Genomic DNA, 17,505 nt, shown 5'->3' on the forward strand with positions numbered 1-17,505 from the left:
TTACAAGCCTCTTTACAACCATTCCTGTAGAATGAACACCACGTAATGCATGTGACTGTATAGTAGACAGGCTTATTTTTGAATGTATTACTCACCCAGGGCACAACGCTGTGTCTGCTACTGTTGTTTAGCAACTCAAGTTTCAACTGGACGTGTGATTTTAGTCTCTGTTTGTACACAGTGTGCTGCCTCACATGACAGTCTGACTTCACTCATCTGCACTTAGAATGACCTGCCACCATCACAGAAAACAACCATGTAACACTTCATTGCCTCTATGCCTCTGGGACAGGCCTCTTTAAAATGAGATAAGATAAGGTGAGATAATTCTTTATTGGTCCCACAAGCAGCAAAGACCACAGTCAAAAAAGCGGTTGATTCAAGTATTGATATTTGGTTTCAAAACTCCACTCACTTTCGATCAAATACTGTCAGTGTGATTGCCGTTCAGCACTACTTAATTTGAATGAAATAGGTTTATTATTTAAATCTACAATCTGATGAGTTAAGGTTCTTGCTGCCTGGCTTTACATGTTTTTTGTTCATCAAAAAAATAAAATATTTTTACTTTGCAGATGTAAGACCAGCTCTGTAAAATAAAATACCATGTGAAAATAGTTTGTGTTGACTTAATATAAAAATTATCTTTTATCTTTTTTTATTTTTAAACATGTGATTTGCCTCTGGTATTATTATTATTATTACTATTCATTATTTCAAACCAATAGACATGTTGCCTCTGCTATTATAATCATTATCATTACTATTATTTTGAACACACACTATTGCCTCTTGTATTATTAACATTATTATTATTACTATTCTTTTCAACACAGACATATGGCCTCTATTATTATCAATATTATTGTTATTACTATTCTTTTGAACACAGACATCATATTGCCTCTGCTATTATTGTTATTATTATTATTATTGACCTGCCACTCTAAGACAGCCCCTGGTGTGTTTTGGCCCCTCCCTCTGTAGAGCTGTTGTTATTCCCAGTCACGTTTGCAGTGGTGGGCTCTGATCCTGGCTCTGTGTCAGTGTCAGTGTCGGTGTCGGTGTCAGTGTCTGTGTGCATGTGCATGTGCATGTGTTCCCCGCAGCAGTCAGACAGCTGATGATGAGCCTGCTGTGTATTTAAAGCTCGGGGGGAAAGCGGAAGTGTGGCCCGCTCTGTGTTATCAGCTGAGAGCCGCTAGCTGTGTTAGCACGGAGCTGCACAGGGTTTCCAACGTTACCCAGCGGACTGTACTACCGCTGCCTAACCACACACAGTGACATGAGACGTGGACACAGCGCGGGGACAGCGGGGCCGTGAGGTCTGTCGCCGTGAAGCAGCAGTGAGAGGACAACACGGGTGAGTGGAGCTTTGTGTCGGTTCTGATTTCCGCAGCTAGCTAGTGGCAGCTAGCACACAGCACAGATGTGACAAGTGAACCCGTTGATGTCCCGGGTGATGAAGACAGACAACATGTTGACAGACTCGAGCTTGTATAGCCTGTGTCATTAATGTGTAAAACGACCTCACTGTTACGCACAGATCATTTGAGCCTTGCAGCATTTAGAGATATTGACGTGATACAACCCTCTGCGCCAGACGATAGTCTGATCCAAAGCTGCAACATCTGGCTGCTGCGCTAACAATAGCTGCTGTTAGTCGCAATGAAAGTCAGAATATGACTTTAATCTGTTGGCTGGGTCTGTTTTTCATGACACATGACTCAGTGTATTCAAATGTTAGTCGCATTCATGTGTTTCTGTAGAATTCAGGTCAAAGTATATGAAAATATACGAGTCTTGTTTAATTTGTGTATTTACATGCATGACTAGGTCTGAAAACAATGACTTGGATGTTGTTTTGTCTCAGTTTTGGCCTCCTCCCTTTGTTGTTCTGGGTCACGGATTGTACCTGTTAATCATGTCTCCATTCAGTGATGTACAGTCTTAACACTTTAACATCTGAACATGGACCCGTGTGAAGTCAAGTTCAGGCCCTCAGTCTTCATGAAATAATCAGTCACTCAAAGTTCCTATATATCGCTTGACTGTTCAATTCAACAACCACCTTGCGGCCAAATAGTTCAAATGATAATTTGGAATTTGTGATCAACAGCGAAAGGTATTTTTAAATTGTCCGTTCAATATAGAGCCAATACACATTTTTGAGTCCATAACAATGTGTTTAAACAAGTCTCATTTCTCAAAAAACTTTTCAAACTGCTTAAATTCATTATTTCACTGTATTTTTAACATCATCACCCAAAAAATGCCAGGTGGCAGTACCAAATATTTGTAGTATCCCTTAGAGTGTCTACGCTGCCTACCCCATTATTATTCTGTTGTGTTTTGTATTTTCAATAATCTGAGATGTTTACATCCAAATATACATTTAAAGATGGAAAATAAATGACAAAAATACTAAAAATACTGCATTTAGTACAATAAATATTTACATTATGTTGATTACCCACATTTACCTATTGTTTGTCGGTTTAGATGAATATTTTACCTGGCCATCATCAAATCATTGTTGATTTGTTTTCATCAATTTGTTAATATCTGTTATTTTAACAGACACCTGTGACTAAACCATTGCTCTTAATCACAGCAAGGTTTTAAAAACTATGGAATGAAAATTCTTCTGTTCGTTGTTCATGAGGAGGTTTAACAGACTAAAGACGCAAATCCCATAAATTAGCACCAGAATTTCTGCACCATCTGCCATGTTAAACCTCCTGTTTAAAAACACACACACACACACACACACACACACACACACACACACACACACACACACACACACACAGCAGTGTTGAGTACAAAGGATCATATAAAGACTGGAGTAATGCAGCAACGTGTAGTCGGAGAGTCGGGCCTAATGTGAACAACAACAACAACCCAGTGTTTACTCCTGACCAATACACTGGTTTGTTAATTACCATAAAAGTTATGTAACAACTTCAGTGCTCAACATTTGAAAGAAATACTGACACAGGCTGTTTATGGAATTATTATTATTCCTGCTGTGTGTAATTATTGTCATTACAATACACATTCCACTTAGAGGAAATATCCATTTGAAATTCACCTGTCACTGTACAGACTAACACAATTTTTGAGGAAGTAAGATGAATAAACTACAGGCTGTAGAAAATGCAGTCGTCTCTTTAGTTCTCTTATCGTTAGTGAGGGAGTATCAGAGAAGAGACAGCTGTTTATCAGTCTGCTGCACATCACACTCACTGATGCACACCAACACACTGGCTTTTATAATGGATTAGCAGACGCATTGGGCCGACTCCACACAGACCGCTTTCTGTTAAATGACTAAGTTATTTCCACATGTCAGGACACTATTGGTGCATTAACTCTAAGAGGAATTATGTCATAATAAAGGAATGGAAACCAGGAACGAGACTGATTTGACAAAATCATAATATTTTCACAATACTGTTAATATAATAATAATATGACTGCTGGTTTTCACTATCATTGCTTTCGTATGGTATTTAACTCCATTCATGTTGAAGTCATTATATTGTCCAGTGGTGAGAATCTTTTTATTTAAGTAGCAATACCATAGTGTAAAAATATGCCAATATAATTAATAGTATGATGTACTTACATTTCCAAAATGCAAGTACTAACTATGCATTTCATCTCAATATATGCTGTAATTGAATGGTAATTATTGATTTATCAGCGTGTAAGGATAACTTTAGTGTTGCACCTGGTGAAGGCTCATTTTAAATACTCTAAATGCTGATAGCTCCACTCATGCATCATCATTTATTTGTTGATTATTGTATTTATATTGACAACCAGAATCTATTAAGTAGCTAATAATTAAAGGTATGAAATAGGCATATCATAGTACATGACACTGAGGAAATATCCAGTCAGGCCCATTTATCCCCAAATTCTTTTTGATACTTATACTATATATTTAAACCAATATTGTTTATATGAAAAAGCTGTTGACTCTCAGGCTGTTTTTTCTCTGTTTGTAGAAACTAACTTATCCCACGCTGCGGGAGAACAGAGTTCGTACGTTCTGCTTCCTCCTTCATCCCTCTCCTCTGACCTTCACCTCCATCTGGAGGGCCAGTATCGGGACACCATAACCATGACGACAGGCGGGTGTTGCCACCTGCCTGGCTCTTTGTGTGACTGTGCCAGCAGCACAGGTCTGTGGAAGAGTGTGGAGGAGTCAGGCAGTGACGGGTGCCAGGCGCTGTACGTCACCCAGGTCACAGCCTTAGACGGACGGTTGCTGTCATCTGTGCTAAAACCCATGGCCTCACAGAGGTAAGAGTGCCTGAGGTTGTTTTTAGAAAATGAATGAAGTCCTTGGAAGAAAGTCGTTGAAAACGAATAAACCGTTTAATTCATTTCATTTCCACTGTAATATCATGATGACATTTAAACCAGCAAAATGAACTTCCTCCTTTTTAAACATTATATAGTCAGAGGAGAAGAAGACATTTCTGCGAAATACTTTCACTTCCTTTTCTTTTGTTGTTAAATCCTGTCTCAACTTCTTGGAATTGTCTGAACTAAACAAATAAAGTTTTCACACTGCAAACCAACCGAGCCATGGTGCAGTATGATCCAGACCAAGGCCTCCTCTTTTTGGTCAGACATTTTAATGCCATTTGTAATACTGTAAAGAGTAATGATATTTGAACACTACACAATGATATATTTGTTGCTGTATCACACCTCCTGATAGACAAATGAGCTTGATGAGTCTAGACACAAATGGGGTTTTCGCTCTTTCTCGTTCAGAATACGCTCGAGTAAATTTCCATTAACTAATTACCTGGTGTGGAGTCAAGTTAGTGCTGTGACTCCATTTGCTTGAAAAGTTGTTTCAGATTTAGTTGTTTTTTTGTCACAGTGACGGTCCCATATGTCGTATCTGCCATGAAGGAGGCAACAGCGAGAGGCTCCTGTCCCCCTGTAACTGCACAGGCACCCTGGGGGCGGTGCACAGGAGCTGCCTGGAGAAGTGGCTGTCGTCTTCCAACACCAGCTACTGCGAGCTCTGCCACACAGAGTTCAGCATCGAGCGCCGACCACGGCCTCTCACAGAGGTAACAAAGGTCAATGTCCTTTGCCTTGTCTGCATCAATCTTCCTTCCTTTTGTATTCTCATTGGCTGAGCTGCTGTGTGTAAAGAATTGTGCTTATGTTAAATGTGAAGCAGCTTCTTTTTCTTTTTTTTTACATCTCATCTTTCTGCTTGCTTGCTTGCTGATTTATAATAGTGAGACTTCTCTGTTCTTGAATGACTTAAGATCTTTTTCTCCTTGTCTTCCTCCCTCTCTTTTCACCCGAATATATTCTGTCTAATTCTAAATCCCAGTGGCTGCGGGACCCTGGCCCTCGTAATGAGAAGAGGACACTGTTCTGTGACATGATATGCTTCCTGTTTATCACGCCACTAGCAGCCATTTCAGGCTGGCTGTGTCTACGGGGCGCTCAGGACCACCTTCAGCTGGGGAGCTGGCTGCAGGCGGTCGGCCTCATCGCCCTCACCATCGCCCTCTTCACCATATACGTTCTCTGGACCCTGGTAAATGTTTTCCCATAAATCAGGCTGTATTATTACTGTCATGCAGCCATTTTTACCTTAAAGGCTTTAATACACATGTCAATAACTAATGTCCCATCTTCCTCATTTTCCTTCCTGGTTGTCTGTGCAGGTGTCGTTCCGCTACCACTGTCAGCTGTACTCTGAGTGGAGAAGAACAAATCAGAAAGTACGGTTGCTCATACCTGAAGCCAAGGAGTCTAACTCTTCCCAGCATTCTTTGCTCTCCAGTAAACTGATGAAGAAGCCTGCCAATGAGAGTATAGTATGAGACTGAATGGGATTGGTTGATGGTAGTCTTTTGTGAGTGTGGGGGCTAATTCTCAGTGTGTCATGCCTGCCAGCACAACTTTAAACGAGCACTTGTGGGCCTTTTTATTTTAACTTCTCCCTTTTATTTCTTTGCCCCATCAGTCCCTATTTTTTCCCATTTCCTGTTTTGATAAAATCTGTCCTTGTGTGGGTGCTGAACTGAGCACATTTAAATAGTCTGTCTTTGACAGAGCTGATGCAAAGGCACTGAAGAATGGAACAGTAGAGACTTGTTCAGTGTTATCATCTACGATGTGATTGCAATAGCTGATAATGAAAGTAAAGTAAGGGATGGACCAAACTCACTTGTATAATGGACTTTCAGATGTTCTAATGGGTTGTTTTGCCTAGTTTCAACAACCCATCAATGGTCCACAGGTGACTCCAGAGAGTCCATTCGTTGTTGTGCTGCAACGATGAACGTGTTTAGATTCCTGTCACATCTGGGCATACAAGACAAAGGAGCTATTTCAAGAAGTTATTGAAAAGCTCAGCTCTTTGATTTACTTCCATTTTACCGTACAGATGCCAGTACGCTGTCGGAAATGAAACCTTTCAGGTTTCGCTCAAGCTTATGGGACGTTTCAGTGTTTTCTCTGCGTCTGTTTATCTCACCTGAGAACGGATGCTACCGCAACATTTGCAAAGCCAGAGATGGTTGTGCAATAAAAACACTGTGGACTCCGAGGTCGTCACAGTACATGAAGAGACCTCCGCCAACATGCACAGTCATGCATGCAACTACTGTTAATTATTTGGGATATTTTTTTTTTTTTTACTGTGTATTATAAAGTCTTTTTTAAACCACGAAGAATGAACAAATTTGCTATTCCTACTGAAGTGTCCTCATAGAGGTTCTTGTATTATCAGCACTTAAGAACTAGGTCTTTATATTTATATAGATTGAGAGAAAACTCCAATTAAAATGGCTTTTAGAGGAGCATTTCCACGAGCATTGTTTGGTGGCTGGTACTGTGTACTCAAACATTAGTATTGATGGCCTGTTTTGTTTAGATTTTGCTTTGTTTTTTACAACAATACATATTTCTATAAGTGTGTAGTTTCCATGATCACAACAATCAGGGATATAGATGATAAAATATTGCAATTTCGTCACATCAAGTCATGGTTAACCATAGTTTCTTAAGTGGTGACTTTTAGTGCTGGTGTTTAGTGCTATTGCCAATCTGACATAAACTTAACCCACCAACCATGACTGTAATTGGTGGACACATTATGCAAGCACCACAAAGGCCAAATCTGACCAAACTTTGTTTTTTCTTTTCTTTGAAGCAGGCCACTAGATGCTCACATGCTCTTCTAAGTCCATTTCATCAGGGTTTTTCCTGCATAGAGAATTGCGAGGCGGCCGCCTCCGTCAAATTTCATGCCGCCTACACCTCCCGCACACATATGTAAACTCAGACTGGGTAGAAAGGGCTGGATTCAGTTGGCAGTGCGCAGCGCGAATGATAGACACATACGGGAGCAGTAAATTACTGACAAAACCTGTTACAAACGGCCCAAACATGTATGAAAAGACCCAAAACGAACATTGTAAGCAGACTTAGTGGAGCTGTGCATGGCTCCCTGGGTGTCTGCCCCGGGCTTGGAACCCCCTGAAAAACCCTGTTGATGGAAGGTCGTTCTTTGGGGGGGTGTTACATTGTGATGTTACTGACCAGAACAGTTCGTACTGGCTGTGATTGGGATTCACTTCTCTCTCTTGTATATAGTTTGGTGCAGTTGTAAATCAGGTCGCTCACAGTGGCTGATAATAGACCAGTCAGAGATGATATTCTCTGATTTGAGAGGCAAAAAAAACCACAAACCAGCCAGTCAGCCTGGTTTCCAGATCTCCACGTCATAATGTGGTCGACTTTGAAAGCATTTATTTCTTCATTTCATGTCATTTGGTTTATGAGGAGACGGTTGATTAAACACACTGTGAGTCATCCACAGGGTGAGAGGGTTAAAGGTGAAAACTCCATTAACATTTGTAGAACAATGTTAAAATGAACATGATTCAGTCCATGGACCTGATGAAGGCCATCGACTCTAACACATCGGCTTTAAGGATACAACACATCATCCTTTGGAGGACATGCAGGTGCTAAGCTCTGAGTTCAGTATCACTGTGTATGTCTTACAAGGTTTAGTTTCATTTATAGCTGCGCAATTCTGTTGGATGCAATTTAAAAAAGAAATGCCTTAACACAGAAGGCATTGAGAGCAATGGGGCAAGCTTTAAATCTGTAATGGCTCTTATTGTTACAAGCTAAAGTTTGAATTTAATTAAAAATAATCATTTGCTTTTGGTTTTCATTTTGTCTTCAGTGCAGTGGCATTTATAAATTTGTCACTTTGTCTAATTTTTATTTTAATGTTTTGATTAACATACTCTTATCATGCTTTTCCTTAATGTTCTACTATTGTAGACACAAAAGTCCAGTAGTCTGGATTTTATGCACATTTGCGTTGATAATGTCTTTAATTTAATATATACGTGAACAATGTATTGACTTAAACTGGTATGTGGTGGCATGGCAAAGTCAGATGTTTTCAAAATGTCAAAGAGTCTTTTCAGGAGGAAACTCTGAGCATCTCAGTCACATTTTCAGAGTGAATTTTGGTTCTTGGCCGTCAATAAGCATCAATACATTTTTCCTCCTGCACTGTGTTGAACTTCAGACAACTTGTGTTCTGAACATCAGTCACTGGAGGCGCGGTGCATCACAGTGGTGCTGGTGCTTTGGTTGGAAATTGACACCAGATCTGTTTGATTATGTGACATTACCAGTCACCAGTAGCTGTTATTCCTAGAGCCTGACAGAAATTGATTTGATTGGGGGGGGGGCTGATATCGATACCGATATTGGGGAGGAAAAAAATTCCTATACTAATATATCAATAGATAAATATTAACAAAAAATTTGCAATGATTCCTAAGATGTTGTTATCAAGCTGAGGCTTGATATTTTAGAGTTAAGCTATAATCTTTAATATGAATAACAAGGTAAAAGAAAACACAAATACAACCAAATATACAGATCTTGAAGAAAATAAACCAAATTTTTGTCACATAAAAGTTCAACGTGAATACTTATCTCTCTAAAATAAAAGTTTAATACAACTAACAAACAGAAGCTAATACCGATATGTTCATGAAAGGCACATAACAACCGGTCACCCAATAAATCAGTCTGGCTCTAGTTATTTCCCTGCCCTGGCTTCACTCGGCTAACATCACCCTTTGGAACATTGCGCTGATGGTGTGGTGTCCCACATTCTGCCCCAGTTAATCTTTTGTTTGTGTTTTTAATTGATCAAAGGATTATATCTTGCAATACTGCGATGCACCCGGGGCCTAGTTTGCCTTACAAGCTTATGAGTCATTTGATCATCTGTGTGTTTACTGTTTGTCATAAACAAGCTTTACTCCAGGCATTAGGGTCAACTGGGGCCCTGGTTCGAAGCAAAGAGGTGATGATTCAAAATAGCTTAAAAACAAGAAACTGGAATTTATAGTTAAAGCAGATCGATGGTGTTTTCTGTTTTTTTTAAGTTTCCCATAATTTATGCAGAGCTGCTCCTCGTTCTACATGTCTGTTCACGTCAGAGCTATCCGAGCTCCTCATCTCTCCAAAGAGTTTCATAACACATTTACCATGATGCAATTGATCCTTTATATAGATTCCACCACTCAAACCCACAAAGGGATTTTAAATCATTGTTTTCTTTGTTTAATACACAAACAACCATTTAGAAGTTACTTATGTTGTGTTATGATGACATTTTTGTATTATATTTTAATTCTACATGTCTTTATTTTTGGAGGTTGGATATGTTAATGTATGTATCATTTGTTGCAGTTCAGTATTCACTCTTGCCAATAATATGATGTTTATGGTGTGCTGTGAAAAAAAGAAAGATGTCTTCACCAAACCCTGGTACCTGCAATCAGCCAAGAATTATTTGCAAAGCAAATAAAAATGATGATAAATTATGGGTGAAAATTAACTTGTGCATTTTGTTTTCTTGTAGTTCTCTGCTCTGTATCTGTGTGGTTGTATTTTCATGTGAAGACCTCTGTGTGGCAGTGTAGTTTATCGTTTACGCTACAGTGTACACTCTGTGATTTGTATGATGCGGCTGTTTACAGCTCATCGTCTCAGCCCAGTGAGGATGAGACGTCATTAGTGTAAGTCTGTTTTTGACCACAGCTCCATGAAGCCATTAATCCTGATGGAAAAACAACTGCTGATGTCAAGTTTTGCCGGATCCGAGAGTCACAGAATCTCCTCGTACGATCCGCTGCATTTAGCAAACATAAGCAGCTTAGTTTAGAAAAACACTATTTCATGTTGGTCTTATCACTCCAGGAAGGAAAACCTGCCAAAAATACTGGAATGTTTCCAGTGGCTCTGGTGATCAAATCGAGGATAAGATCAGCCTCTTTACCTCACTAGTTTACCCTCAGATACGGAGGATACACACCGTACCATAACCTTGAACTCAGTAGCCTGATGTAGACGGTGGAATTCCTTGTACAGGTCCCATGTTATCCAGACAACTTGTCTTATCTTATTTACTAAAATGCTGATATCAGCTTGACAGAGGTGCTACTGAGAGTTTTTTAAACTTACAGTAAGGTCACATAATATAAAAATTCCATGACAAGTAAAGCCCAACATTCCATATCTTAAATTAACATTATGAGCAAAATGTTCTTTATAGCAAATAAAAGGAAATGAACTGCGTTTACATAGGGCTTTTTCTATCACACATCATTTACACTCTGTCGCCACAATCGTCAGGGGCAATTTGGGGTTCAGTGTCTTGCTCAAGGACACTTCTAAATGCAGACTGGAGGTGGGAATCGAACCAGCGACCCTCTTATTGGTGGACAATCCTCTATCTCCTGAATCAGAGCCGCCTCCAAAGTTTAAATAATCAGATTCTTATAACTGATGCATTAACATGCAAGCAGGGTTTTAATGTTTACATTTTCAAGCTTATCTTTCCTGATTTATACTTGTAGTATTGGTGTTATTTAATCTAACATTGCAGCATATTATAAAAACTTATCACATTTTAAAATCTTGACCTAAAAACAAACCACTACAATAGATATAAGCTGTACTAAATACTAATCTCTGAATACAGTGGAATAGAAATATAAAGTTCAGCAAAATGGAGTTGCTCAAAATACACCAAAATACACAAAATTTGTACTCAAGTACTTTTATTGTAAATTGTTTTACAGTTCTTACACTGAAAGTAAAACTATGACAAATCAAGCCAAGTATTCTTCAATAAATACTTTGTGAGGATGTTTTTGGCATGACAACTTAACCAATGTAAGAAGAGAGTAAGAACCACACTGTCAAAAGGCATAATACTGCTTCACCAGGTAGGAGTAACTGCCTATGGTTTATTTACACAGCACCATCTAGTGGGATCCATTGAAATGTGTGTCACAGCCTCCCTGTGCATGACGGTGAGTCAGTAGAGTTCAAACAACCTCAAGAATCTCTAAGATGGCCACGAGCGCCTCTTCCCTGCACCACAGGAACCTTCACATTGATTCCACAAACAGCTCAGCTGACCAAGTGACATAAAGGCTTCTCGTTTTCTTTCATGGCAGAAGAGAAGAGCAATGGGTGAGTTCAAAAGTATGACACATAACAGAATGAAAGGAAGAAAGAAATATACAGAGTGACAAAGGAGTCAGCCGCGAGCAGAGCTCCGGGATAGAAAGTGCTCAGGTGATGTGATTTCAGCGTGGATGTGGAGGAGAGGATGAGTGCCATGGGATTGTGGGATTCAGGGTCACAGGCTCTGGCAGCACTGGAGTTTGTTGCCCTTCTGCCCGTCAGTGGTCGGTGGGACGCTAATGTCCACCACATTGTTGCCTGGAGACTCATCATGTGCAGATCTGTCCGCTATCTGCTTCTGCGACACAATGCGATAGATTTCTGCAGAGGGGAAAGCAAGGAAAAGATTAATATTATGATGCATTTCATTTGTTTAAACTTGTTAAAACTCATCCCACAAGTGAATATCCCATTAGAAGTAAAATACAAAAGAATGGTTAAACATTAAATTAAGTGTTCTGCTTAAAAGTCTTTCAGACAATTCTTTTCACCTCCATATTGAACGTTAAATGAATTCTTAGATTGAAAGTCAACTCTGGTAGAGAGTATAGAAAGTATAGAAGTACACAAAAGTGAAGTGCTGGTAATTACATATAAAAACAAATCTCACTTGCATTAGAGTAAAAAAATCTTTTAGAGTACTTAAAAATGTTTTAAATCTCATTGAGTAACTTTTTTTGGATGAGGGGGAGTAAAATGTTAGTATCTTTTCTAAAATGTATTAAAAGATACATATCACACAAGATAAATATCTACATGCCAATTATATCATGAATCTTGACTGTTAAATCAAGGTTTAAAAATGAATAATATTTGTTTTTATTTAAGTATTGGAGTTCAAGTTCAGTTACTTTAAAAACAGTACACAGTTTAGGTAATTTTTCAACTCCACCCTTCATATATTTCTTCAATCACCACCAATAACTTACTAAATTAGTTATAAACACAAAATACTTGTTCCTTCTTTGTCAACATCTTCATGAGTTTGACAAATACCTTTCATTATAATTATTCCTCTATTACCTGATGATGTTTTAAATAATTCATATGCAACACTGATCTTTAGGGATCATTCTACGTGCATTACATGATTTATTGTACTGCCTCTTTGCTTTTCCTACCTCCTAAAATGTTCTTGAAGGCTTCTTCTACATTTGTAGAGTCCAACGCTGATGTCTCAATGAATGACAGAGTGTTCTTTTCTAATGTGGGAAGATAAAAAAAATGTTTAGTTTAAACATGTAACCAAGTGGCTTCTCTTTCTTTATAACTTCAGCACTTGGTGTGATTTACCTGAGAAGGCTCGGGCCTCATCAGTGGGCACGGCCCTGAGGTGGCGGAGGTCGCTCTTGTTTCCAACCAGCATGATGACGATGTTGTTGTCAGCGTGGTCCCTCAGCTCCTTCAGCCAGCGTTCCACGTTCTCATACGTCAGGTGTTTGGCGATGTCGTAAACCAGAAGAGCCCCCACTGCTCCCCGGTAATACCTGGTTACAGCATAAAACCAGATGAGTACATCAACTCTATAGGTTTTCCCCACAGTAAACACTTGTTTACACACAACAATAAACAAACTCACGCTGAGGTGATTGCTCTGTAGCGTTCCTGTCCAGCTGTGTCCCAGATCTGAGCCTTTATCGTCTTGCCGTCCACCTGGATGCTGCGGGTGGCAAACTCCACCCCGATGGTGCTCTTGCTCTCCAGGTTGAACTCATTTCTTGTGAACCGGGACAGCAGGTTACTCTTCCCCACTCCAGAGTCTCCAATTAGTACGACTACAACCACAACATAAAGAAAAGAAATGTAAACACTTACCAGGGTTATCATCAAGGAAAATGTGTCTCACAGATTTCAATAATTCCAGCAGTTGTGTGATTTTACTCGACCCATGTTCACCTGCAAATGCCTCATCCAGTACTACTGCAGCTGGTGATCTTTCACTTTTTAAAACTTAATTTAAGAGTTCAACTGACATAAATGTACCAGATTTAGCTCATTTATAACACTGATACTAACAGTTAGACAAAATGTATCAAACAACTATGATGATATAATGCACAGTAGGTGGTCAGGTTGCCATTCATTCATTGCCTCCTTGGTCAAAGTGAGAGCTCTGACTTGTGTTGCCATCTTCTATCTTGGCAGACTTTGCCCTGTTGGGCGTCGTTCAGGGAGACGCTGCCAAAAAACACTCGCTCCGGGAAATCTGACTCAACGATTTTTCAAGGCCTCTTGATCCTCTGCTATTGTTACTGCACAGTCCAAATCCCAGTGGTTTACAATACAATGACACTTGGCTGGATGTGAAAGAATCTTCTACCGTTAACTACAGAGCTTAATATCATTCAAGTTTGTAAATCGGTGTTAACAAGAGCTTCATGTTTTCAGATCTAACCCCTCGGAGCAAGAAAACTTCAATCAGGGTTTGAGTTTGAGTCATTTGAGTTTGAAAGCAGTTGAGTGTTTCAATTAAAAATAACACAATAACAAGCTGAGCCTAAATCGGGAAATGTGCCTGACTAAACTTAGACAGGAAAGTGAGTAACATTTCTCATGAAACTGAACTCAAGGTGTGACAGGACCATGTGAACAATGACATAATGACAGAAATAGATCAGTGAGTAAAAGTGGAAACAGGCCCTGGGGTTGTCTGGGAAGCACCTGATCACCTGAACAGCCGCTTCACAAGAAACTAGTTGTTTCCTCTTCATATCAGCTGGAGTGAGTTTCTGCCCTGAGGCGACAGGTACACAACCACATCACTGAACCTCAGAGGGTTCAGTATTGTTCCAGTAAATGTATCGGAGTTAATTAGACCTGCGTGAAGAAGTAGAGCGCCATGTTTGGACAGTAACGTTTTTAGTGTGGTTCCAGCTGTGGGAGGACAACTCCCCCCCCCCGCTCGACGACAAAGTTATTGTTAAAGACTCAGCTCCACCCGTTAGATTAGCTGCTAGCATGCAGGGCTACCTTTCCTTACGCCCTCCTCGATGTGAAACACATGTAGCCAAACACAGCGTTAGCAGCACAGTTTGAACACACGCAAATAAAAGCGGCTGTAGACCTCATGTTAAATTAAACGTGGTGTCAATTGGAGAAGACGGCTCGGGAGCGGTTAGCTGGCGGCTAGCGACAGTTAGCTGCCACCACCAGCTGATGTTATCGAGACCACTGACGTTGACGCAGCTAACGCTAGCATGCTAGCCCGAGCTTGGCAACTTCTCAGCCAGCTGTGATAACAGAATGCTATTTGCAAGCTCGGTCCGTGTTTCCCACCTTTAAACAGGAAATCATATTCATCGTCTCTGTTGCCCATGGTCAGACGTGATCACCTCGCTGAGGCTGCGCTGAGAGAAAACACTCCCCTGCCACAAGCAGGCAGCTGCGCCAAGATGACAGGAGGCAGTACGCACATAGCGCAGGGGCAGCACGTGACGGTACGTACGCTGAGCAGCTGCAGCTGCAGGAAGTCACAGGAATAATCGTGGATGTGCGCATCCATGGTAATAACGTGACATGGTCATTGACATGTCTGTACTTTCCTTTGTATAGATGTCATTTCCCAAAGGGTCGCATCCATGATACTGTGTGAGAGATGATTCTTTTAATTAATCAATTGCTGAAGATTTGGCCTATAATAATAAAAAAAAAAAGTTGTAGTTGCTTTCCATTATTGTTTATCATATTAATTCAAGTAAACATTATTATTTAAAGGCTGCCATTTCCTTGTCAGACCCCAATTTTTATTTTTTTATTAGGCTTGATAGTTCAGCTCTGACCTTTGATAAAAGAATCCACGCTCCACCCTGCACTATCTACCTGTTCGATTTTTATGAGGTGGTAATAGCGGCAGGTCCTGATTAATAAATGATCAGGCCTAGAATGAACTCTCACCATCAGCGTCTCATTTTAAAGCCAACACAGATGAAGAGTGCAAGCGATGAAGTCATACCAGTTTCTGGGATTCAACATAAACAGATGAACACTGAACAAACTCCATCCAATGATGAAGACTTTGTGATGGGGCTGAAAGCACAAGAGAAAGTTATTCGGTGGATCTTTAGTGTGAATAGTTTAGTCAAAGTGTATTACTATTATTTTATGATTCATAATAAAAACTATACATGTCCAGACTCAATATCTGTAAAGAGCTGTATCATTTACTCTAACATTCACGAGGTAAACGCTGTCAATCTCATTACACGTATATTCTCTGTCCAACCCGTATCTGGAATCCGGGCGTAGGTCATGATGCTGATAAGTTCTGCATTACTTTGTTTTGAATGTTGACATGACTCCGTGTGTAGGAGCTGAACTTGTATCAACAGTGAAATTGGATAAAAACTGACATAAAAGTATCCTAGTAAATGTTGATGGGTCAATGTGAATGAGACAGGAAAATACAGATGTTAATTTAAGCCGAGAAAGCCACAGGTTCCTGCTCCGTCTTTAACCACATCTGGTGCTGTGGAGAGACAGATATGAACATGGCCAGGAAGCTGTGGAGGACAAATAGAGAGAGATTATGTCATAGATGATGGCTGACACCGACAGACAGACAGACAGACAGACAGACAGACAGACAGACAGATAGAGATAATGTCAGGGATCATAGTAGCCTGTGTTGGGAGAGCCAGATATAAAAGATTAAAAGCCAACTATCAGTGAAACAAGACATTTTACTTGAGAGTTTAACAAACATTTAGGAACCAGATGAAATGATGTTACAAAGAATCAGAATAGCAGCTCTTCATCTCTTCATGCTATGGACAGAGAGTTTCATTTTGCTAAATAAATGTGCAAAGAATGTTTTTAAATCTCAATTTGCCTGCCCCTTGTACCCTAAATAGGCACCAGTAGTTGTCTGTGCTGCCTCAAACAACAGAAGGCTAATTAATTTATAATATAATAAGTCATATTTTCAGCTCTCTAAAATAGTTGATGAAAGTTGATGAAAATCTGAACTCTAGAACTAAAGGTAATAAAGCTACAATTCAAACTGTTTTAGTTTAAGTTGGGTATAAACTCATAACTGAGTTTGACAAGTCCATTCACAGAACCAGCAGAGGGGGCCATCACACTCAGCTCCCACTCACTGAAGATCCATGAGACCTCTCACTTATTCAAGAGCATTTGTACATTAACCTGTCCTGTTAAAATATGAAATACATCAGTTCGCTTCTAGACCATGATCCTGTAATATCCTGCTTTTCTTTATCATTCACATCCAATACAACACCACTGCCCTGTGGAATTCCAGCTGTATGAAAGCAACGGATGTTTTCCCACAAGGAAGTGACAATATTACGTGACGTTATCAAATCTGACCTTGTACCTGTAATAATAATATACGACAGACTCAGTAGCTATAAGCTAATCAAATAAAATAGTCTCAGTATCTATATAAGCTAATGATATAAAATAGTTTCACTATAAAAGCTTAAAAAAAATGGACTCAGGTGAGCTTATAATATAAAAAGACTAATGTGCAATATAAGGTAATATTGTAAAATGGACTGTGTAGCTATATAATCTAATTATTTAAGGAATTTAGGTCCTGTATAATCCTACAATATAAAATTAACTCAGGTGCTGTATAAGCTTAATAAAAGGAGTGTTTTCTTTTAATATTCTGAACATTTATTTTCACTGCTCAGGTTAAAAAAAAATAAAAAATTGCAAAGACACACTGATTGTTTGTGTTTTTGTTGAAAACAGTTACCTCCTACTGCGCTTTACATAAAGAAACCAATCCAAATGAGGACTTGATAGTAGCTCAGTCGGTCGAAATAACACACAAGTTCCTCTGGTCAGTTTAAGTTCAGTCTTAATAATTATAAAACTTATAAAGTTAAGATCAAAGACGCTCTACACCAGTCTTAGTTTCAGTGAGGCCCAAGCAGACAGGTAATTTCCATCCTCCACACAGATCCT

At 39.5% G+C, this 17,505-nt stretch overlaps 2 protein-coding genes across 3 annotated transcripts; one reads left to right on the top strand and one right to left on the bottom strand.

The window, feature by feature from the left end:
* The first annotated feature begins 993 nt into the window (after positions 1-993).
* On the top strand, positions 994-9,934 carry march2 (membrane-associated ring finger (C3HC4) 2). Of its 2 annotated transcripts, none has more exons than XM_047343030.1 (5): positions 994-1,363; positions 4,017-4,314; positions 4,907-5,111; positions 5,375-5,584; positions 5,715-9,934. In XM_047343030.1, the coding sequence occupies exons 2-5, from the start codon at positions 4,133-4,135 to the stop codon at positions 5,871-5,873; spliced, it is 756 nt and encodes a 251-aa protein (XP_047198986.1). In that variant the 5' UTR covers positions 994-1,363; positions 4,017-4,132; the 3' UTR covers positions 5,874-9,934. The 2 variants fall into 2 exon arrangements, with proteins under 2 accessions (XP_047198986.1, XP_047198987.1); XM_047343031.1 differs by having other exon boundaries at positions 4,907-5,102.
* A 1,208-nt stretch (positions 9,935-11,142) lies between these two features.
* On the bottom strand, positions 11,143-15,003 carry LOC124854722 (ras-related protein Rab-11B-like). The gene is made up of 5 exons (XM_047343018.1): positions 14,848-15,003; positions 13,151-13,346; positions 12,865-13,058; positions 12,693-12,773; positions 11,143-11,892 (listed from the first exon to the last, which is right to left on the bottom strand). Exons 1-5 carry the CDS (start codon positions 14,885-14,887, stop codon positions 11,747-11,749), a joined length of 657 nt encoding a protein of 218 aa, XP_047198974.1. The 5' UTR covers positions 14,888-15,003; the 3' UTR covers positions 11,143-11,746.
* Between the last annotated feature and the right edge of the window lie 2,502 nt (positions 15,004-17,505).

Source organism: Hippoglossus stenolepis, chromosome 14, assembly GCF_022539355.2.
Source record: "Hippoglossus stenolepis isolate QCI-W04-F060 chromosome 14, HSTE1.2, whole genome shotgun sequence".
NCBI lineage: Eukaryota > Metazoa > Chordata > Actinopteri > Pleuronectiformes > Pleuronectidae > Hippoglossus > Hippoglossus stenolepis.

What these genes read in the sequence shown, in the direction of transcription:
- LOC124854722 (XM_047343018.1), bottom strand. Translation starts at nt 14,887, where the DNA reads ATGGGCAACAGAGACGATGAATATGATTTCCTGTTTAAAG. An exon ending in ATATGATTTCCTGTTTAAAG is followed by an intron (nt 13,347 to 14,847) that starts GTGGGAAACACG and finishes TTGTGGTTGTAG; the next exon opens with TCGTACTAATTGGAGACTCT. An exon ending in CTTCAAGAACATTTTAGGAG is followed by an intron (nt 11,893 to 12,692) that starts GTAGGAAAAGCA and finishes TCCCCTCTGCAG; the next exon opens with AAATCTATCGCATTGTGTCG.
- march2 (XM_047343030.1), top strand. Translation starts at nt 4,133, where the DNA reads ATGACGACAGGCGGGTGTTGCCACCTGCCTGGCTCTTTGTGTGACTGT. An exon ending in AAACCCATGGCCTCACAGAG is followed by an intron (nt 4,315 to 4,906) that starts GTAAGAGTGCCT and finishes TTTTTGTCACAG; the next exon opens with TGACGGTCCCATATGTCGTA. An exon ending in CTCTCACAGAGGTAACAAAG is followed by an intron (nt 5,112 to 5,374) that starts GTCAATGTCCTT and finishes TCTAAATCCCAG; the next exon opens with TGGCTGCGGGACCCTGGCCC.